The sequence below is a fragment of the Falco peregrinus genome, chromosome 1 (genome assembly GCF_023634155.1).
Source record: "Falco peregrinus isolate bFalPer1 chromosome 1, bFalPer1.pri, whole genome shotgun sequence".
In the NCBI taxonomy this organism is placed as follows: domain Eukaryota; kingdom Metazoa; phylum Chordata; class Aves; order Falconiformes; family Falconidae; genus Falco; species Falco peregrinus.
In genome coordinates, this window is record NC_073721.1 from 86,842,737 (window position 1) to 86,867,291 (window position 24,555).

A 24,555-nucleotide genomic window follows, 5' to 3' on the forward strand; every position below is an offset into this window, starting at 1 on the left:
GTGGCACTCTTCTTGCTGTGACTTCCCTTGTACCTTCTTGAAGCCACTTTCTGTATCTTTAAAGATGCTGGCCTACTGGTGGTAAGAAGTGAGGTGGGAGCCTGTCACAGGAAAATGTGTTAACGTTTCCTATTTTATTCACTGCCAGCTGACAGCAGGACAGAAAATCATCCCCAGCCAGTCAGCATAGGAAAGTTACTTTTTAAATGGTGTGCACTGCACAGTATATGGAGACTGAGATCAATGGAGGACAATAGAAATCTAAATTGACAGTACACTAATAATTGTTGGCATTAACTAATCAGATGGGACTTTAAAGTTCATACTGTGAACATTGATATTTTCTGTGTGATGGGAAGACAGTTTGAACTGATATTTTTTTTATTAATAAGTGTTTGAAAGGCTGTTAGAAGAAATTACTACTGTAGTAATCAGAACTCTCTGTGTGAAATCGCTTCATAGGCTTTGAATTTCATAAAGCAGGATATAGTCTGTATTGAAAATATTATGAGCCTTTACCTGGCTATCTAATAACAACTTGAAAGTTATCTTTGCTTTAAATCATCCTTTAATTCATTCACCTATATGCTGTTTCCATGATAATCTCGGGAAGACAGGCAGAGCCACTGAAGAAATTGTGGGAGTTATCTGCAGAGGGATTTCTGCCATCCTTCACTGATGGACAATAACTCTGCCATACTGCCTAGTCTCTCCACAGATTTTACCAGGCAGTGATGGACTTCTCTGCCAGGATAGAGCCACCCATACAGACTATCCTGGGTCTCTGCTGAGGGGAACAGGAACAAAGGACGCCAGCCCGGTGTGTTTCTGATAAAACTGCTAGATGCCACGGGCTTATATCCTTGCAGCCCTGAGGGACCCTGCGTCAACACTGCAGTGGGTGCAGTTATATTTGTTTAAGCAAATGTTGTCATGTTCCTCTTCTCACTAACAAAAGTGAAACCATATCAGATTTAATGGCATCTTTAGACTACAGTGCACATTGGGTTAGACATTTCCCTGTGTTTGCACAGGTGTTCAATGCATCAACTAGGTTGTATGGAAAAGCCCTGCTGGTTCTTACAAATACAAACATGTTGTTTCATAAAGATGAGAATGTTCTTAGAATCACAGAATCATTTATGTTGGTAAAGACCCTTAAGATCATCAAGTCCAGCCATTAACCTAACAGTATCATGTCTGTTTTTTGAGCATATGTTGGTTGTGTGATTAGTGCACGTAATTTAGCATCAGGTGGCTATACACAAAGGTTTCTAGCTCTTGCTTGGACTGGGGAAAAATGTTATTTGCATTTCCCAGAGTGGAACTGAGACTAATACTATAGCTTGTACTGATGTTCAACAATGCTGTGTTAGCTACTGCATGTGAAATCCAAGCCAACCTTCTTTTTGCCAAAGAATTGTATTTATGACATAATGCAACTACAATACTATGCAGGAAGGAGTCTGGAAATGAGCGTTTGACACTCAGTCCATATCAGAATAGATCTTCAGCCAAAAACACCCCAGCTGTTAACACTTTCTGACACTCCTTCCCAGCAACCTGCTACAGGGGTGAACAGATTCACCCTCACTTCAAATCAAATCCTTCTGTTTTCTTCTTGTGTTCCACACTTTCCTTTCTGCTTTTAACTTATGATCAATACAGTCTAAGCTTAGGGAGTATTATCAGAGCCATGATTGCAACCCCCAACATTATAATCCATAGGGTTTCTGGGAGCATTAGAACATCCAGGATAAATTAATTCAGTGTAAGTAAAAGCTTTGAAGCTAGGAGCATCACCAGGCTTTTGAAGCTTAAGCCCTGTTTAGATTACTTGATTAAAGTAGGTCCAAAGCTTCACCAATCAATATATTTTGCTTAGGAGCAATGTTGATACAGAGGCATATTTAATTGGATCTGTAGTACCCCACCCAGAAGATGGTCCTTTAGAGTAAGACTAGATAACGTGCATGGCAGGGAGACAGGCAAAATCATTGCCATGTTTTTGTGTGTGCCTGTGGAGACTGCTTGCAGCAGTTGTACAGAATAGCCTATATAAAGGAAAAGGGAGCAAAGGGAGCAGGGGAATGACCAGAAAAGTTTAGGTTTGGAAAAGAAGTAACTGAATCGTCTATTAGTTTAAAATTGTAAAAAATGACCAAGTATAAATAGATGTACCTACAGATGTGCATTACTGAAGGGACAGTCCTGCTCTTCAGCCAATTTAAGTTTTGCCACCAGCTTTAGTGGAACCAGGACTGATGGTCTGGTTACCTGGATGGCACCACTTCTGACAAGATTACCAACATCGTGCCGATGGGCCAATGTTGACAAAAAGACAATTACTTGTACTAAAATTAAGAAAACTTTAGCCTAACCATTAGATCATAGTTAAGAAATGCCAAAAATGCAATCAACTCATTTTTTTTCTCACCTGAAAATATGAATATGCAACAGGTACAACAGTTAATGAGGGAGAGCACAGGTTTAGTTTTGCTCCCCTTGTTTTCTGGCTTTACCTCCAGAGTTAGTTATACCTGTTTGGTTATTCACATATAAAATTTCCTTCAAGTGAGGGTCAGGGCAGGGCAAAGCCGAATCAAAGAACATCCACAAAAGTGCTTTGCTTTCTTCAGCAAAGGGAATAATTGTTTTATGTCAGTAGAGTACAGACAAAGTTAGTTGCACTGTTGGCAGAATTGTAGGCAGCCCTCTGGTTAGGGGCAGCTGAAACCTTGGTTACACAGGGGACAGTATGGGATCTTGCCCGCTCTCAGCTGCACAGCAGTTCTGCGCCATGCAGACAGGAGGTGACCTCCAGCAGTGAGCTGTCCTGGTAAAAAAGAAGCTGTGAATGCATGAGGTACACCTTCAGGGCTGTGGGAAATGCAAAACCATGGCTTCGATACCAGCAGTGGTGATTAGAAACGATGCGGTTGTTTGTAGCCTAATGGAAAACATAATCCATTTAGACTTCTGATTGGACTTGATTAGACATTTTAGACAACTCTTTTGCAGTCCCAATTTAAATGAATTAGTTATATTTTCTAGCCTTTTGAACAGATTAGATGAACAAATTGTGTGCTAGCTTCATGGTCTGATAAGACTGGTAAACAGATGAAAGCAGTTTGATAAGACTCACTGGTAAGGAGGTGCAAACAAAACACCCTGGCCCAGATGAAAAAGTTGTCAGGGCAGGACCGTCCCAGCTGATTATCCCTCCCCTTGGCAGCCCCTTTGCCTCCCCACTTGCACAACAGCTCCAGGCTCTGTCCAGCTCTCCACTTAGGCATGGGCTGAGCCTTCACCCCAGAATCCCAGCCCTGGCTCCCATAAAAATTTTCTGTCTTGGCAACACACCACTCGCCTTTGGCAACCCCTTTGCAGCCTGAGTTGTACCAGGGCTCTAGGCTTTTCCCCCCTCCTAACCATAAACTTAACTTTTTAGGAGTGGACTAAGGCTCCTCTGACAAACTCTGGCCATGCTCCAGTGAAAAAACTTCTGAAGGGCTAATCCTTCTGGCAACCCACTCCCTCCTTTGCAAGCCACTTTCTAACTGCTCATTTTGTCTCAAAATCTGTATTTTACATTAACATGTCTTCTTTCTAAAATGAATATGTTTGTCTTTATTTTTATTTGCATCAGACAGTTGCCATCATAGCGAGCTCTCATGCATTTTAGTGGCATTTACAGTCTGCATGAATAAACAACTGGAGGCACTTGAAAGGATACAATCTTTGCCTGCCTTTGAGCAAATGATCTTTTCTTCCGCCCTTGAACACTGATACAGAAATTATTATAATTCTACCTTGCAAACACAGCCACGTACAAGTTTTTTGCTTGGCTGTTTCAAGACAAATTGCTAAAAAAATAAAAAAAAAAGATTCTCTCAACTCTTGGAAGTAATTAATCCATTATTTTGGCCCCTGTTACTTAAGCCTAAAACAGGCCACCCAATGTGGCTTTGAAGCCCAGCTACTCACTTGGCCGTGTCTAGTCCTTACTTCTTCAGCAGTGACTTGTCCTACAGACCAGGGTCTCTATCTGATCCCTCCAGTTGCTGTAATCACCAGTGTTGATGGAGCTGATATTACCAGTTTGATGGAGGTGGCTGATTTGCTTCCTGTTAGATACATTGTCATAAGCTATTAATTTTACTGCAGTCTCATTTGAAGGGAGTGGTAAAGCAGCAGGGCAAGCAAACACCTACTGTCTGCATGGGAGCACTAAATGCCCAAGCAATTAGGCTTCTTGTTCACGGAATTTAAGAAGTGCCTTTTTTTTGACATTTGTTTACGCTCCAGCTTACTAAAGCAAATACAGTGCAGGTGTAAGGTAAGACCTGTGTAAGAGCTCAGACTCTGGGTTAAGTCAGAGAGCTGTCTTTGCAATTAGCTGTAAAAACAGAGGTAAGAAGAAATGGCGAAAGGTACTCAGTACCCGGATTTTGTGTTTGAGGCAGCCAGCTTGCCACCATCTAGGATATGGTTCAGTTGCCTGAAACGAAACAAAACAGGTCAGTGAGGAAGCAGAAAGGAGGATGGAGACGTGACTTCTCAGCAGAGAGATGTATCCTGACGAGGTACTGGGGAATCAGTTGATGATTCTCTTCCAAGTCATTCAACAAGTGAAATAATTTCAAGGTTCTCACTCACGTCAGCATTCAGCAGCCTCCACCCAGCCCACTGGAGGTAACAGTGTTCAGCCTAACTGAGGTTCAGGAAAGCCCTCCAGGCATTTTTTAATTATCATTTAACTTTGGTACCTGGGTGAGGAAGTCACACAGGGCAGCTGGGCCCCAGATAGCCAGGAGCAGCCACAGTGCTGGGGCAGTGACAGTGGTGGCTCAGAACAGGCAGCCACAATGCTTTGGAGCAGGCAAAATGCTTTAAAAAGTTGTGAGGATGATGTCCCTTTGAAACACAAGGGCTAGGAGAGACAGAGCCACATCGACTTCCTACATCAGATGCTTAGCACTTGCTTCTGACAGGGCTTCTCTTGGATGCCTCAGGCAGCACCAGGATCCTCCCATGCTATCACCTTCTCCACCTTGGCAGCCAGTGGGACCTTCCCCTTCCCCCCTACCTTGCTTGCAAAGCTCAGCAGTTCAAAATGGCTGACAATGCTGTTTGCAGCCCTTTAGACACTATTCCCCAAATCCATTTTTCCTTTGCATGGTGGATCACCAGCTAGATCCTGCTGCAGGCACAGCTCCTCCCCACGGCTGTGCCAGGAGGAGAGCAGGCAGTGCCCACCAGGAACAGGAGTCAGGTCTTTCCTGGTGGATGATCTGCTTCTCACAATACTGTCACAGGCAAAGCTAGTTGCATTTGATTACACCCCAGGTAGCGTGGCTTCTGTAACTGAGATGGTGAATGAACTAGGTTGGAATAAGCAAGTGTATTAATTAGTATGCTGGTAGCAGAATAAAGCTATTTTTAAATCACTGAGCAGCACTACTCTTCACTATGATTGCAGAGATTATGTAAGATGATGATTAAAATCAGGTCCCTGCATCACAGACCAACCCGTGTTTTAGGGATGCAAAAACAAAGCTGCAAAGGAATGACCCTGTATTATTTTAAAGGCTGTTTGCCTGTCCTAATTAAGGGCAAAGCAGCCATGTCATCAACCTCTTTGTTGTCATTCTAACTCATCCCACTTTTTCTACTGTATTTTCCAATAAGCCATTTGTTTTTTAAGACTGGGTGTGTACATATGGAAATGTCGGCTCAGGAGGAATCTGCTGTGTCATCCCACAATGTGCAGCTGAGTTACAGAGTGTCCCTAACAAACAGCTTCTGACGCCAAAGGTGCATCTAGCAAGTGTTTCCTCCCTGTTTGTTGACGTACTAACATTCATTTTAAAAAGCAGGAGAAGAAAAATGTCGGGGCTATCTTTGTATTTTGTGTATTGCCTAATTGAAAACAGGTGAGGAGAAGTTGTGTCTCAGCAGCAGGAGGATACTGTATTTCAGGACTGAGCTACCAAAAAGGGCGCTGCTGTTTTCAATGACAGTTATTTGGGAAAAGCCTTTAGAAATTGACTGTCATTAAAGAGCTGGAGAGCACATCACTTATGATGATAAGCAGAGATTTTAAAATTTTGTGTTTACAGTCTCCTGCACTGTGATGCTCAGATTGCTATACGTACACAGTCATTATTTGATTTCTTACACCACGGTGAATAGCAGCACTGCTGATCAAATATAAAGTGGCAACCAATCCTAACACAAATAGAAATATAAACAAAACCTGCAGATTTATAGGCAATCAAAATTATGTCACGCAGTGTAAGATTAAAAGCAGGGGGTGTGTTTGTTATTAATTCTGACAGATGTTTGCTGCAGAGTGTTTTTCACAGAGTTTCTCACCATTGTTAGTCATCTGTATTTTACAATGAAGTTTAAAAACTCTTTAATTATCTTATTTACATTGAATGTGCCCAGTCAAAGCATCACACTGTGTTAAAGCTGAAGATTTATTCTTTTATAATATCTCTTCAAGAAGGAGACATCACAGAAACCATTGTTATTTCATTTCCTGGCATAATACAGGATCTGGAGTACATAGAACAAAGCCTTTTGTTGTTATTTACATTATCTTCTTTCTTTCTAGACAACTTCACGAGACAGCGTGCACACAAGTGGAAGGGTCAGATGCAGCCGCTTTACAGGTGAGCCTGCAGTGACAGATGTTGCTGGGTAAAGAAAGGGATTTATTGTGGAGGCCTCACAGACTTGGGCGGTTTGTGCGTATCCATTTTGTGCAAGGTGCTCGTTAGGTGCCTGCCCCTGCAAGCAGGCTGGGTGAGCCCAGGCACCCATTTTCCCTTGAGGGCCAGACCAGGCAAGGTCTGTCTTGCTCACTTGTTTGGGTCCTGGAAGCGTGGCCCCTCCGGCCACACAGCGGCTGAGCCTCTGCAAGGAGACGCATGGCTGCCCGGCAGTCTCAGTGGGAAGCTCCCTGCCTGCACTGCCTGGGCTCTTTGGACTTTGGTAGCCAAAACTTGGAATGTAAAACCACATAGTCCTATACACGCCCCGTGTTACATGCTTACCCAACCATACACACAACCACCACATCTATTTCTACAGGGTGAGGAGGGGCAGGAGCCCTACTACCATGCTTTACCTGGGGACTAAGGGCAGGCTGCTGCTGTTCCCTGGCCCTGTGTGGCTCCCAAGGGCTCCATCCCGATGGAAGCCATGGCACCTGCCCCCGGTGTGCAGACCCTGAGCAGGCTGAACACCACTGCCACCGTGGCTGAGGCGCTGAGGGACTGGGGCTGCGGGGGGCAGGAGGGGCCAGGCTTTGGCATGGGGGCAGCTGTGCCATCTGTGTGGGAGCTGGCTAGGAGCCACCCTGAGCCGGTCACTGCTGGTTCCAGCCAACTGAGAGCTGAGGTCACCAACAGGGAAGAACCTGCTGGGTGCCACCACTGCAGGCAGGCAGAGGAACAGGGCGCACTCCTCTTCAGGTAAAGCTAATCAAGGAGCCAGCAAATGGAGGCAGGCTGGAGAGCCACTTGAGGTCAAAAGGGGTCTGCGCAGCCCTGAGGGACTGTAGCCCATGGGCCACCCACGCCAGGGCAGGAATGCCCTGAACCGACTGCAGCCTGTAGGCAACGCATGCTGGAGCAGGGACACCCCTGAGGAAAGAGCAGGAGAAGAACCAAGTATGCCCAAGGTGGCAGGACAACCAGCAAAAGCCAGAGCAGCAGGAAGAGCCGGTACATAAATCACTTCAACAGCTCTCTCACTTCAACAGCTCTTGCTGCCCGATGGCTTGCCAGAGGCTTTTTGACAAAGTGAGTATAACCCATGGTGGAAATAAGGCCAGTGAGGCTGCAGAGGAGGTAGGACAGGTGTTTATGTAAGTGGCTGATGGTGTCCTTTCTAAATATCCACACAAGCCACCAGAAGTCTTTCTAATGGGCAATGAAGTAAAACTTGCAACTTGAGACCATTTTGCCCATAACAGGAAAACTGCAAGGCTGCACAGAAAGCCTGTGGCACAACTGGAATTCACCATCTCTCAAACAGCATGGCTCATCTAAATGGTTTAAGGCCGTCATGTAATGCCCTATGCTGAAACAAGCCCAAGATCAGTGTCTTGGCAAGATTGCTGGCTTGCATATAAAGGCTAAAACATTTTCTGCAGAGGCGGTGGGTCTCCCTGGTCCTCTACACATCGCTACAGATCCATCCACAGTCTGTGCTGTGTGATACTTGCTTAACCTGCAGCTGATGGGAGGGGGGATCCATTAGAGGAAGACGGTCCGGAGCACAGTTAAGTGTTTTTTCCTTCTCACCGGTGTCCTCTCCTTGGCCAAGTTTTTTTTCTGTCTCCTCTTTGTTCCATTGCTGCGGCAGCCCTCGCTGAGGATAGGTTACAGGCTGAAACTTTTCCAAGCGATACATTGAAGCATTAATTGCCTGGTGAGATGTTGGGGCTGGGCATTTTTATGCTCTTTTGTGTGTATCTTGGACATTTGTTTCTTCTGCTCCCCGCCCCCCAGGACCTGTTTACATCCATCTTGCCCCTCAGATGCCTTCTGCAGTAGTCTCCAATACCAACCGCTCAGGATGGCGTCAAAACAAGTGAGGGGGACACTTACAGCTCCAGGTCAGCTGGAGTTCCAGCTTCAGGAGCCACATTCTCATTACACAGCCAAGAAACTGTTCTCCCCTGCTTCAGCAGCATCTCAGACCAGCTGTGGGAAAGATTTTAGTTTGACAGAAGAACAGGGGGACTTTTTTTTCTTAATTCTTTTAAAAGTTTAACACAGGCCTGTTCATAGAACACTTTTAAACCACAGTGTTTGGGAAATGATTTTATGTACAAGATTTTACTATTTGGTTTAATTTTGATTGGAGAAAGCTGAAAGGCAACTACAATTTTTTTATACAATCTATTATTCACCCTCTGAAGAGATGAGTTTTGCACTGTTTTCTTCAACTCTAGACTTGGGTTGGACTGCTGCATTTACACAGAGAGGCACCAAACAGGCTGCCTTTAGCACCAGTGAACAAAGAGTATTACTGATTCCTGCAACAGCTGAAGATTGACCAGGGGAGGCTCTAAGTATCTGAAGAGCAGGACACCTTCTAGGTGGTTACAGATTGAGTCAGTCGAGGCAACTAGCTTTGAAGCTCAGCTCTACAGGATTTCCTCCTGCAAAACAGTCCCTTCATGCTGCCAGGCAAAGGAGTAATGTGGCTAAAGAATCAGAGTCCTGGTGCTGCAGAAACCAGACTAAAGCCTGGGGAGGGTTGATGTAAAGATTAGGAAGCAGTTTTTCAGGATGTTATATATATATATTGTTAGACATGTCTTATTACTGAATCGTTCCTGATTGTTGCCAATTTTTAACAAAAGATGCAATTCCCAGTGAAATCACTGTTTCCAGACTGCAAAACAGAAGAGAAAGGAAGATTGGGCCCTACCTTAACACCAGTTTAGTATGCCTAGCTATTTGCACATGACAGCAAATTAACATGAGCTAGTATCTACTGCAGTGAAGATACAGGTAACATCCCACAGGGGCTAGAACTATTTAATAAAGAAGGAATTAATTTGTAAAAAAAAAGAAAAATCATTGTTCCTCCTTAACATCTGGGCGTATTTTGAAGCCAATATTCACACAACTACAATAGTTCAATTGATGCAACTCAGTAATTTTTATTGCAACTGGAAGACAATACATCACAGAAACTTTATGGTAGGTTTTGGGAAGGTGTTATTTACAATAATAATTGATGAAATAGTTTGTCTTTGGCAATATGATTACACATCAAGAAAATGTAAAATGCAAGTATGCCTCTAAATCAACATTTTCATATTTCCTAAAGATCAGCTGATTGCACTTGCCTTCGGACTGCTCATTTAGGTAAACACAAATACAACTTAACATCACTGTTCATTCCTCATCACAGTTCTTATTTTAATATTGATGAAATTGGCAGTTTCAGACGCCAAGTACAGGAAAAAAATTGGCTTATCACTGTACTAAATTAACTTATTGGCCAGTTAAGGTCCTGTGACCCTTAAGCATCGATACTAAATCTCTTGGTCTTTTGATTGCTTTATCACTTTTTTTCTGTAAAACAAAATATTTCAGAAATTACAGATCAGAGTATAAAAAAAATGTACAAGTCCATAATGCTTTTCATACACACAGAAATCATTCCCCCCAACATTTTACATCAATGGCAGTTTTAAGTAGTGAGTGTGAATGATGCAGGCATGGAACTGGTTATCAAATACAGGTATGACTTTCAATTATTGTCCCACACACATACTCAGGAAATGTACAATGCTCTAGTAACTTAAAAATGTACTCAAGTTCAATGTCATCTGAATGAGAAAACAAGAGTCTTGGGATTTCAGGCCAGAGTAAACAAATGAAAAAGATTCCCATTTCTAGACTATCAGCCATCCCAGAATCCAGCACATAATTTCAGCATCCAGTAAAATCCCTCCTAGCACTGAGGGCCAACACAACTTGCCATTTATCCCTTAGACCCTCAGATGATGAGTTCCTGTAACTGCTGGCCTGATCCAAAGCCCAGGGAAATCCCCTGAAAGAAAAGAAGTGAAACAAAACCCTCTTCCACTGACTGTGAAAGGATGTTATATCAGGTTGATTTCCCCCTCTTTGCAAAAGGAAATGTGATACAGTAGAAAAACCACTATATAGCTTCAGATAAATATACCTTGTTTCAACGCTAAAACAAAACAAAACCCAAACTCCCCAAACCAGGAAAGGCTACTTATTAGAACAACTCAGAAGTGACCTTTAAATCATTTCTGGTTTTAAATGTACACCTGCAAAATACAGCACCATAGACACATTAGGTTGAGATTTTTTTTTTTGGTCAGTGAAGCTAGTACTTGTTTGCTGAACTGTGGAAGAATTGTAAGTTCATGTACTTGATCAAAGATAAAGCAACCCAGCTGACAAGTCTCTGCTTAATTCAAGAATAACCAGTACTAAAAATAAAAATGCAAAAATAAGAACCCCTAATAAACCACCATCAATTAATACTTTCTAAATAAAAGGGGATTAACAGATGAATTCACAAATGTATGCAGATTTATACAGAACACTGAATGTTGTGTGTAAATCCTTCTAAACTCCAGCTCAAAACAGAAACACACAAAATGTATAGTTTGACTTACACATCCCATTTCAAAGGAGAAGAGACATCATTACAACTTGGTAACTGTGCTAATTGCAATATAAACCAAACAGAAATTCAAAGTTTGGCTGATAACTAAGAAGAGGGTTACCACTTAGGTTATATAGCAAAGTGTTGATGTATATTACATAGAGTAGTATAAATAATAAAAAAGTATTATTTAAATTAGATCACAGTGCTGCATTATGTGCATAACAGTGTTTGATATATTACTGGAGGGCTGTGAAGAACACTACTAAAACTTAACTGGTCAGACGGTCAACACTGATATTCTGTTACAATCAGGAGAATGTATGGTTCAAATGCTCTTTTGGTGGCAAAGTCAAGAAAACATTTCAAAATATTTCCCATAAAATATGCCAATGAGTTATTCAGGCAGTAGTGACATACCTGAAGGAGCTGGGCTTGCATTCTCCACCAGTGAAGTAAACTGCATTGCATCTGAAATTGGAAATGTATTCTCTCGATAGTTTTATTCTGATCCTGGAGCACGGTAATGTTTTCAAAAATGCCTAGGGCCAGATTCAAGGAAAAATGGTAATAGTGAAATAGTAAAGATTTCCATGAGCACTTGGGTGTCTGTAGCTCCACTGACTGCAAAGAAGATCAGACACCTTCAGATTCTAGAAGACCTCAGATTGTGCCTAGCTACATCTTTAGATGATTTTGGAGCCAAAATCTCAGTGAAAATCAATCACAGCTACCGAGAAACTGGGACAAAGCGTTGTTTTGGTGATTTTATCCCTGGTGCCATTTGGCGTACAATTAGGATTTTGTTCTCTGCTAAAACAGTGAAGAATGCAGCCCCCAGCATTTCTCTGTAACTTTTCCAAAGGCAGACAGTAATTCAGCTGAACGCTGGGAGCCTATGAGCCTCCTTTGAGATTCCCTTCTCCCCTCTAAGAGAGGACCAGAATATGGACCTCGAGTGCCAGAGAGAAAAGAACACAGTCACAGGACAGCTCCCTAGTCCTCCACAGCACCCCTCCTCACTCCCACATCAGGCTCTTCAGCTGTGAAACCCTGTGAGCTTGGTAGAACTACTGCTGGTTTTGCCAGGAGAAGATCAGAATCAGACTGCTTTCGGAAACAGTTATGGAGTGATACTTTAAAGCTGTTCAAGACCTGTGTTTGAATTTTTAAATGCAGGCCTAATCTGCCTCAAAATGCAGCAGGACATCCAATTGCTCGCAGAATGCAAGCACAACCATCGGATTTCACCTCCCTGCAGATGCTGGTGAAATCTGCTTGTGGCATTAGTTAGAGCCTGCATGAGCTTCCCACTGCAAAAGGCATATTCCAAAGGAACCCGACATGAAGTCCAGCAACCCTCACAACTTACGCCTATATGAAACTCACCACTGCATGCTTGCTGACCTACAGGGATTCCCCTAGCCGCCACCAGTCTTGGAGAAACACTAATTTGGCAATACTGATAGAGTGAGGAAAGTGGAAAGTCAGAGATTTGACAACTTCTCACCCCAAAATGGCTTAGTAAGGAGAGCGAACAAGCAAAACCAAACTACCTCATGTCTGGCAAGTGAGAAAGCTTGTAATACAGTGCAATTACCACTCCATTTTGACATCACTCAGTCAAAGTAGAGACATCTGGATTGGAAAGCTGACATATTTTTTGGAAAACAGATCGGTCTGAATTCTTATTAAAAAAGACAACTTCTCATACAGAGTAGAACCAGTTCTGATAAAGCTGCCATTGTCAGCCAGGCACAAAAATGGCTTAAAAGGTGACTCCTAAATATTTTATACAAATCCAAATCATGTACTTCTCATCAATAGTCAGAGCAAGGGTCGATAAGGACAAGTTGTTTTTAAACTCCACAATCTGTTGATGGCATTAGCCTTCAGCCAAACTACTAGTTCCTGAATGTAACTTTGTGAACTCCCACTCAATAATACCACCTCAGCAGATCAGACTAGGAGCAACAAATTTTATATAAAAATAGATGCTTGCCAACATTTTAGGTTTACCAGCAAGTATATAAAGGAGTTGTTGAAGTCTTAGATTATATATGTATCTCTATATATCTGTGTGCATGTGTAAAAAGATAACCTGTCTAATTAGATATTTATGCAAAATGACTGTTTTCTAAGGTGAGTAATACTACTGGTAATTACATATTTAGCCACCAAGAGTCCACATTAATGAATGGTACTTGTTGAACAGATACCGATCTCATTTGCACTGACGCACTACAACCAGTGAAGCTGCTCTGGAATCAGCATTGCAATATGTGGACAGAACCTGGCCACCAGTACAACACTGCATCGCTTTCTCTGAAGGACAGAGATGGCTGAGCCACACTTTCAGTGTATTTTCTGCCACTCATTTGATTTTCCACGTTGCCTTTTGATAAATATTAAACTGCTCCCGAGCTGGTACAACTACTCATTAATGAGCAAAGCTGTGGCATTTTGTAGCATTTTGTATTTCAAATTATGCTCCTCAAAGTCCAGAAAAAGATGAAAGGACCAAGTTTGCTTGTCAAGGGGTTGTGTGGTTCACTGTCTGTGGACTCTGGCTGTAGGGAGCGTGGACCTGGGAAGAAGCCAATTACCACAGTCCAGTGACACAAGGGAAAAGTATGGCTCATTCATCTCTGTGCTACCTGGCCAAGGGACTGGTCCTTCCTGTTTTCCCCATCTTTATCTTAAGGGCTACAGGAAGCCCGCAGAAGTTAGTATCTATGTACTCCCAACTTAACTAATCTTGGGAAACAACCCTGCAGGCCCTCAGCAAAGCGAGGGGAGCACAGGGCTGTGCCTTGCTCTCTCCTTCCTTATCTGCATAGCTGGCAGTTGTGCTGGGCTCCAGCAGCTGTCAGGCAGCTCCTGGATCCCAGGGCATGCTGGGTGAGATAGGAGGAGAGGCACCATTTTCCTGCGCTGCCTCTAGTGTGGCCCTGGTCTTCACATGACAAAAAGCTTGTGGAGCACAGGAACCAGGTCCAGACCAGCCCGCTCTTCAGTCCTTCCACTTCCTAACCAAACACTCACCAGGGGCATCTCCAAATGCGATTTTTAGTTCACTGAGTGGAAAGTAAAACCCTTCTCTAACTCACTCTTCATAAACTAGATCCGTCTTGGTGAAACTGCTGCCTGTAACAGTTGTAAATATGAAACTGTATTATTTTTAGAAACAGACCATTTTGTTCTGTTCAGTGGTTGGTTCCCGGGATTTTCTTCTTGTCTCTAGTACATTCTAAGTGTAGAATTTTTTATGCCAAATTCATGAATCCAAGTGAGAGAGACTGTCTTCATTTACTTCACAGCTTCCCTCTGCTGTAGGGATCTCCAATATAATAGTTGTCATTACCAGGAGAGTAGCACTATACCGGAATCACACTCTCTGTAACACTGGTTTTTCTCTGTATACCTCAGTAAGGCTCTTTACTAACTTAATTTTCTCATGGCAAATTAGCAAAGCTATTTTCTTGTCTACTTATTCCTGAATGAAATCAGAGAGTTTTCCTTAATTAACCTCCCATTATTCTCTTGATTCTGTCATACACACTCACTACTAAATTTGCCCTCAGATTATTGCGTCATGTTACACATGTACAGACGAAGAAAGGACACACTTTTACTTTTTTTTTTTTTAACAGAAGTAGGGAGAGGGGGGCTGAATGTGCAGACAAGGCAGTATAATTCAACCATCCAAGCCCTACCAGAGCATGAAGATTTTATTTTTTAATATTGCAGAGTAAGTTCCCCAACAGTCAGTGTTTGTCCCTGAAGAAGGTTAAACCTTAAACACCTGCTTCAAAAAAACCCCAACAACAACAAAAAAAAGAATCAAAACAAAAACAAAACAAAAAAAATAAAACCCAAAAAAAACAAACTCTAAGCCTAAGGGCTTAAAAATTAGAGGCATAGCCTTTTTCTCTATTTTCTATATTTATATGAAAATAATTCATGCTTCATGCTAAATACATTATTTACCTTACAAGAACTTTGTCATCTTTGAATAAAAAAAATTGTTTGCTTTTTGTATCCCCCCCCCCCCGCCCCTCCCAAAAGGAATCCATGCAATGTGGATCAAATTTCTTCTGCTGGCTACACTGGTTGAATCTGGAAATCTGTTGTCATTTTTGCACAGACGAATCCTGACTGACAGTAACTGCACACTCATTTCTGAGGGCAGTGTAGGAGCTCATTTGTTGAACTTCCGAATTTTACTGTTCACCAATATGCTTTCCTTTTATTTTTCAATACAGAGTACTACTAATGGCAGGTTTTGTAGCTTTGTTTCCCCATTTAGATCAAGGATTTGATCCACAGAAAAAGATTCTGATGTATTTCCTTCCTTAATATCTACTGTAATTTCTTAGACTTGATTGCTTTTCACTCAGGCAGTTTAGAAGACATAGCTTGTTTTTCCCTATTACTATTATTTTTTGCACGCAGTGCCAATCTTCAGGCTTATGGCTTTTTGAACATTCTTTTAATTTACTATAGAAGACAGAATTCAACGATTTACGATGTTACTAACAGTGACACCCCCGCCACCACCACATTTCTTCACATAATTTCACTGAAACCCATTGCATACATAGTTCAAATTTCCCCAAACTTAGTTACCAGTCTTCACATTTTGAGCCACATATAGTACGTGAAGCACTAAAAGTGCATTATGGTTTGCGCAGTTGCCACCAGTGGCTGTCCAAAGACTTCTATGGCACAACATATCGAAGTGCCACTAGATGGTTCTTGGTTTGGTGTTGAGAAGTGCGTGCCTCCTCTTTCCCCCAAATCTCTTTATTCACATTCACTTCTAACCCAACCATAAGGCCATTAAAAATTCTTAAGGGCCAGGCCTGAATGATTACTAAATTATGCACAGCTCTTCTAGTATAAGAGGGATTTCCAAGTGCCCAATTTTACTCCCATCACATTAATGTTGATGTCACTGCATATTCAACCATGCATTTTTGACAAGCCGGAGAAAGCAATGGCGATTTTGGCTTTTATTTTTGTTAACTTTTTGTCTTCAGGTATTGAAAAGCTTTTGTAAATTAGCTGAGTGTCAGTATGAGTTCTATGGCTTCAATCTCCTTTAAAAATAAAAATCTTAAGGGTCCAAAAAAAAAAAAAAAAAAGAAAAAAGAAAAAAGAAAAACAAACAAACCAAAAACAAATAGAAAGAAAAACAAAAAAGGAAAAAAATTGCTGATATTGCCACAAATCATTAGAATTCACCTGACGTGCTGAAACAAAACTTTGTAAGTTCAAACAAATCATTGATTTGTTCTAATTTTTTGTGGTTTCCTTTTGCTCTTTCTGCCCCTTTGCCGTCCGATTGGTGATGTTGTTCAAACAGGATCGAATTCCTGCTAAATGCAGAAGTGATCCTGCTGCTTCTTTCATCTCCTCATCGTCACTCTCAGGGGGCTTTTCTGTACGTCTCTTTTTAAGAGGCAGTGTGTCACTTGGTACTTTTTTCGCCTTCATTAAATGTTGCCTTTTCTTGTGCTGGGATGCATACCCACTGTCAGCTAAAGAATCCTTGGTCTCCTTTCGATTTTGCTTTTTGTCCTCCTCTTCTGTTTCACTATGGCTCTCGTGGCTCTGGAAGCTAACTTCACTTCCTTCACTGCTGTCTTGGCTACCTTTAGTTGCAAATTCATACTGGTCATCAGCAGAGGAAGAGGAAACGGAGTCACTAGCAGGTGATGTGCTCCTGTGGTTGGAAGATTTGGCACTGCTGTAGTTGTGATCCTCCTTTGGGTCACCACTAACAACTGGAGAGCCACAGGACTGTTCACTTTCTGTCCGCATCCGGCAGTTTGTTATTCCATTCCTGTAAAAACAAATCGAAGCAGTCTTAGAAGCCACAGAGATGTGATCCTGCTTCAGCGCGAAAGATGATAAAACCAACTGACAGATAATCTAAAATCATGACTATCAAAGTAATGTCCATGCAAGCTGATTTCAAAGCCCGACTCAAATTGCTTGTGGATTGGACTCTACACATGAAACAAGCCAAAAGACACATTAACAGCACAAGAGGCAGGAGCAAGTAGGGGATGGTTACAAATAAATCATGTCTGAACAGTCCTGATTTGCATTTCAACTAATAGTTTACACTTGAAAAAAAAACAAACCCAAAACCAAACCACATTATTTTACCTACTGGATATTAAATAAACTCTGATGAGTTGCATAAATATCCTCTTTCCTTTTCCACATAAAACGACCAAAAACATGGGGAAGAGACACTAGCTTTCTGGAATACTACTTTGCCTCTTCTGAAAGACTCTTTTCCAGCTCTAGCAGTCCAAGGGCAGGAGGAGATGCCTCACCTGGAAGTAGCACAGCTTCCATTTAGGACTCTTGACAACAGAAGGAGCAGCCAAATATAAAACCTAGGTCCAGTCACATTTCTGATTGTGATCAGTTTATGACTAATCCTAAGAGCTATACAATCTTAAGCCACTAGCTGCCAACAAAACGTGTTTAAAAACAAATAGTAGAAAAAAAATAATCTGTTTTTGTGCTAGAATTAATTTTTCCCTTTGGTTTTATGGCACTTGGTGCTGTGGAAACTACTGCAGCACAATATATTTAAAAACTAACAGTGCCCCTTTCTGCATTGAGAAGTGTTAGAGCATTGCCACTGACGTACAATACAGAATACAATGCCTGCAAGAAGAGGGGACTGAGCCTGTGCAGTGCCTAACTCCCGCTAAAAAAGAGAGGAGGATGATCATCCAGTAAAGGTATCATCACTGCCACACACCACTTCACCAGCCTCGAACCCCTCTATCAGTTAAAAGACCCAAACAACAAACAAGCAAGACTGTTTAAACTATCACATGACAAAATGCTGTAAAATCTACTCTTGCCGTCTTCATGCTATCACTAGAGTGTTTTTGCACACTCAGGGCAGTGCTGGATTAAAACCTCTTCTTAAATGCACACACTGAACATAGATATTTCTTAAGAGGAATGGCACAGTGGCAAGTCCACAGTATTACTGCTCTTCTACTTAAAAAATGAGAAAGTGCTTTAGGTTTTAGGGCATGGACCTCACATCTGGCATCTTTATAGAAGAAACAGCTGAATATTATCCATTTCTGAAAAGTAAGGCTGAAAGGTGGAAAAAATAAAGGTGGTACATTAATTCCACAGTTCTTATTCATCTAAACGTTCTTGTCTGTAGAGCCTGCTGAAATAAGAAACAGGCTTTTGTGAACCAGGGACAGGGCAATGCTAAAAGGTAGCAAATTCACCAGTCATTCCAAATGTTCTTATTTACAGTATTTTCAAAAAATATATATATAATAAAAGGCCAGTTATTAGCAAAGAAAGCCTCTTGCCAACCTCTTTTGCTCAACAAAATTATTTTCCCCTAGATTTTTGAGTAGCTTTATGATCCATAAATTATATACAGAACCCAGAAGGAATACACAAAGCTTCTTCAATTATTAATAACTAAATGCAATGTCATTCATGATTGTGCAGCAAGCCAGCTGCATTTACTCTGTGATGGTTTACCACTGCAGGGGTTGTCATTATAGGATGCTAAATGCTTAAAAGAAGAAATCATCCATACTAAACTAGTTGTAAGGTGAATTTATAACCAACTCCTTAAGATCAGTCATTACAAGGAAGCATGTAATGCATTTTAAGTGACAGATTCTTCATTTTTAGGGTAAATTTACATTTAAAGATGTTAAAAATTATCATAAATTAGCATAAAATTAAAGTTACTTGATTTTACTGTGCAGCTAATAGTCAAAGCAATGTGGCTCAATAAAAATCACATGCTACTAATTTTCCATTAAAAATAGCAATAAGTTGTTGCTCCAAGGAAACAAATACAGGACAGAATAGGTGAGAACTCAAATGGAATTCCTGCTGACTAGGTTATTGGTGAACAAGGCTTCTAACAGATGGGATTTAAATCAAGATGCCCATTCTCATATGATTGGATCTACTCCTATTAGTTTGTACTGAGAGACTATCCGTAACAGGAAAGCTACAGTTCCACGGAGAAGAGCAACCATGTGTCAAAAAGACATCCCTGATCTGCCCTGCTCTTGAGTGTTTAGTGTTTGCTTTTACATAAAGGGGCTACAATTTGGATTCAAAAGCTCTGCCTGTGGGACTTACTCCAGATCCCAATCCTTTCAAAGCAGCATAAAAATAGAACAGGCCTGGGGATTACAGACACAATGTCCCATGGGAAGGTGTACTACTATGGGGTTAGCATCCCACAGGGAGTGACTGCAAAACAAAACTGAAGTCCACAGAAAAGTGCAAAAAAGAAATCACTTTAAAAAAAGTGGAGGGAGGAAAGGGAATACCAAAACACTTCAGAAGAAAGGCATCTATGGTGGAACTGGTCAGGAAATGGATAGCATTTGCATCTCAGAAAAATCTTTGGTTTTCACTTACATTTTGAAAGATTTCCAACCAGTTCTGCTTGGGGAAATAAAGAAGGAAGAGAAAGAAGGTCAAGGAGAGAATTAGCAAAGGACATTTGCAGAAATGAAAAAGTTATACAAGCAGAGTGTTTAGGATATTCACAAAGTCAAATACCCTGAAAGTAAATTAATCTGGTATGTACCTTGATATGCAACAGCTCAAACATAAGATATGAAGAATTACTTATAATTGATATTAGTAGATTTTTAAGAATGGAATAAACAAATACCTAAACCATTCACGTTCCACACGCACTTCCGAGGCATTTTAAAGCTTTATATTGCTCTTATACAGTCACTCACTAAGAAACGAATCTGTGATCTACTTAGTTCACTCTAGATCATCAGCAGACCGAACTCCCCTGGGTTTCAGGGGACAGGTTTTGGCCAGCTGAAATCTATTTTTGCCTGTAGGTCTGGTTGTAACTCTAACTTTGTTACTGAAACAATAATAGATTTTTAAAACAAGCACTTGCTCTGATGTCTGGATTATTTTTAAATTACAGAGGGGAAGAAAAGCTATTTAAGAATTCTGTGCTTGCTATAACAATGAGCGGAAATTAACTTCAAGTAATACCTTATTTTTTCATTCAGAGCTTTATTTCAATATTTTCACATTTTAAAGCAGTGGTTTGCCCTTTCAGGTTAAGTCCATGGGACAGTCTCTAGACCTTTTCATCCTACTGACATGGACGATTTTATTTGCTTGAGGTATCTTAACCAGAGTTATACAGATAAAAGTACCACACAGAGATTCTTGTTAAAACATTTCAGCTGTAGCACCATGACACAACAACCCTCAAGTACTGCAGAGGTTAAGTCTGGACTTTTGAAAGCCCAACTCCATTCCCACTGTTAATGGATAGAGGTCTGCTACTCATGTTGTTAGGAGCCAGATAGGACTCACAGCAGCTGGATCTCAAATCAGTAAGGAAATGATGTCCTTTGCACAGTGTTAGCTCCTCTGCCTTTCACAGGGATCTTCCTCAGGATGAGAAAAAGTAAGTCTCAGTCATTTTACTAAAGGCAGAGATGATCTTCCTTAAATTTCTCTACTAGCTTTAAAAGAAGATAGTTAATCACATTTTGTTTGCAAAATGGCAAAAAGTTTTGCTGAAAAATACTTACTGTATTCTACACCAGACATGAATATATTCCTTTGATTAACAAAGCAAACCTATATGGAATTTAAATATCACCTTAATCTATCTCTGATCCTTCTGGATGACAGCTATTGTATACTCATACGTGACAGTTTTGGTATGTAATTGGAAACAGCCAGTTAAAAGATAGAAAGCAAGCAGTACAGGTAAGCTCGGTTTGTGGATTTTGACAGGTTCCAGGTTTGCTAAAAAAAAAAAACAAACAAAAAACCAAAACCAAAACCAAAAACCCCCCCCACACTTTTTTACTATACAGGTAACATAATTTCAAAGGGAAATCCAGGACAGTCAGAACTTTTAGCTACAGGTAGTTGAACTGTTACTTAAAACCACTACATACCAGCAGACAGGAGGATGAGCAAGCAAATGAAAAGTGGTGCTCATTTGCTGTATGATGAGATTTTATCAGGGGTTATTGAGTTAAAAGGCAACAACAAGTTGGTCACACTATTGACAGAAGCTCTTACAAAGGTACTTCACAGCAGTAATTGTATGCAAAGGACCACAGTAAATGGGAGCCACAGACTGCCAGCAGAAAGAACACTCTGTCAGTATCAACAGCAGGTCTGAAGTTAAGACAAACGCAGCCCTCTGCATTTTGCAAAAAACAATAATCAAGTCAGCCAGTATTTCTGTCCTTTAGTTACTAAAGGATTCCTTCAGCTCCCAAGGATAACTCATCCTGCCTGTTACAGGTGGGAAGGGGAATGCAATGCACAAAGGTGACTTGGGGGTTGTTAAGCTGATCATGCCAGTAATAAGCAAGAACGTTAAGAATATACAGTAAAGAATTTATAAAAGGAAAAAACTATCAGTTCCTTTACCTAAGCAAAAATAATCATTCATAGATAACAATTTTACTTATGCTTTGGCATCTGTGCTTCACATGTTACTTATGTTTGGTTTACTTAATCACTGCTTGAATAGCTGCTTCAAGGGAGGTGAAAGTAAGCAAAAATAAAGCCAGCATAAGAAATAGCCACCACAATGAAATCTAGGCCTGAGAAATAATTTAGTAATTGCCCTATAAATTTATAGTGAAAATACTTATAAATAACAATCTTCCATCTTTAAAGTTAGGCACAAAACTCATTCTTGTCACACCCCAAAGATCAGGAGCTGCACAAGGAACTGTAGCATTAATAGCAGAAAAGATATTTTAAAATTGGCTCATGATGAAGTAGGTGAGGTTTGTTAGTGTTGCTTTTTTGTTTTTTAAATGGTTTAATTTTTTTCCCCAAAAGAAAGAAGAGCAGTAGCTCTGCCAGTGCAGATGCACTTGCTTTCCCTAGGAAGAGGGAACATTTTTGCCTTGGAAACTTGAATGGAAATTTTTTTTACTTAGGAAATTCCTTGTGTTTGCAATTTACACATAACTGTGAAATTCCTTGAGAAGCTACAAATGTTTGCTGAGAAAGAAGAATTGGAAAAAAAACCCAGAGGGAAAAAAAACAGAGTAATTTCCCATTAGTTTTTATTTTTAACCTGCAATAATTTAAAAACCCAACGTATTTCTAATAAACACTACCAAAAGTAATTTAACCTATTACCTAGGCATAAGTGGCATATAAAAAAGTTCTGCCAAAGTTTTCAATTAGCCTGAAACAATAGCTTGGATTAATTCTGGGGAAGTGTGAGCTAAAAAAGGCAGTTAAGCAATGAAGTCTGTGCTATCCTCCATCCTGACATTTCTGACGCATTGACAGGGAATGGCAAATCCAGCCAAAAAGCCTCTTTCCTGGGACTGGCTCCGTTTAGCTCTTCCCAAATCCTAAAGGTTTTACTCACTCCTTAAGGTTTCCCACCAAGGTGGCTGTGAACTCTCCTTCCCTCTTTTTCACCTTCATTTCATGTGCATTTGCTGGCTAGCGTTATGGGATGGGCTTTTCATTTGGCCTTCCCATCAGAACAGACTACTGAACAGGCCATTAATCCCCGCTGGCCAGGACTAACAGCACCTTAAACTGGTCAAAAAAATAGGGAGGCATGGGCTGCACCGTACAAAACGCACTGAACACCAGAGCTTGGTAACCCCGGGATTCACTGGGAGCCCATCCAAACGCTGCTCAGCGGCCACTGTAGTGGTGAATATCTGAGGCAGAGCAAAATAAAAAAGGCCTTAATACATAAAAATTACCACAGGTATTTTGTAAAACATCTTTTGCAGAATAACCTGGACCAAATTACAAGGCCTATGTCACAGAGCTGGTGAGATTGTCTGTGCACTGAAATTCAGTCAGCCTCACCTCAGTGGATCTGCCTGTATCAGGCAGACAAGCCTTGGGCTCAGCAGGTCCGCTGCAGCGCGTGGTTCCAGGACATAGACAGAAACCACTCATACGCTATGGATAACAAGAAAATCACAGGCACCATGGAGGAGGTTGCCTACTAAATGTTCTGAAAGCATAGTTACAACAGCTCTAATATTATATCAGCTTCCAAGTTTGTGCTCTTCCAAAGGGTTGCTGTAACTACTAACAACTTACTCATGTGGAAGGTGATTATATACAGTAGAGCTTCTTGCACCTTGCCAAGATGCACATTCGCAGATGCACTGGCCACTTTGATAAAGACTATGCCTACTAAAGTGGACACAGAAATCCTCCTAAGTAAACATTTAGAAGGTATTTTCCAATGAATGTACAAACAAGAGCTCACCTTCAAAGCACAACCAACTCCTTGCTGCATGCAAGGTACCACCGGCTTTGCTTGCTTTCATTTAATGCCTTTGTAAGTCAGTATTTTCTCTTCTACATATCCAGACTATCATGGCATTTGCTTTTGGATTCTCTCAGGGAACTGTATGGGGATATGGTCTGCCAAAAATATATATGATGGATCTCATGTTAGAGACATGCTACACGCTGTGCAGCTTTGAAGCATTATTTTCCCCTGCTGTTTTCGGGTGGGTCTTAAGACTTGTCAGCCACAACATGGAAAATATGGATGGTAAACAAGCTAAAAGTGGTGTGAATAAAGTAAATAAAAAGCTACTGTCAAAACACATCCAATTATGCTCTGCTGTGGAGATTTAACACCAGAGGTTGACTTTCAAAGTAAAAATAGTGTGGGATGCCTTTTCCATTTGTAGATTAGTTTGGAATGAAAGGCCTATTTGTGCAATTTAAGCCAAATGCACTACAATACAATGATGTTCTCCTCAATTGCTATCCTTTATTCATGGAAAGTGGTGGATTCATCATGTTTGTTAAATACTTTTCAATAGGGTTTTTTAATTCAAACTACTTAATTCAATTGTACTTTATTTTACATATAAATAATATATGTAATTATGTAAGAACAGCAACACATTGATACCTTGTGCAGGAACAAAATACACTAATACATTCAGTCACACTGTTGAAGTATAGTACAGTAAACTTTCCAGCTGATGGGAGCTAACGCATCAGAAATCACAGATTTCAGCACCTTTGTCCAGTGCTATGGTTTTGGCCTCCTTTCTGAATAACAGATTAATTGAAACACTCCACCTAATTACAAGTGCAAATTTAACCCAAGATCAAACTTTTTGTTACTCTGTTTTGACACTAATGGCAGTCCACACAACAGGACTGCAAGTTATCCCCAAGCAGTTTGTGGGACCACAAAACCAGACTATTAATATACTGAGGATATAAACTTGAAATGAAATCCAAGAGCTTAGACAGCAAGGAAGCACCAACAGAAGACCAGCACCTTACAGAAGAACCTGTAACTCCTACATGTGGTAACTAAAG

General features: G+C 41.0%; 1 protein-coding gene across 10 annotated transcripts in view; it reads right to left on the reverse strand.

The window, feature by feature from the left end:
* Positions 1–9,663: 9,663 nt before the first annotated feature.
* FOXN3 (forkhead box N3) overlaps positions 9,664–24,555 on the reverse strand; it is a 212,151-nt gene continuing 197,259 nt past the window's right edge. For all 10 annotated transcript variants that reach the window (XM_055814567.1, XM_055795573.1, XM_055808535.1 and 7 more), the window contains one exon: positions 9,664–17,026. In XM_055814567.1, the coding sequence (XP_055670542.1) occupies positions 16,477–17,026 (550 nt within the window). In that variant the 3' untranslated portion in view covers positions 9,664–16,476. The remainder of the gene's footprint in view (positions 17,027–24,555) is intronic.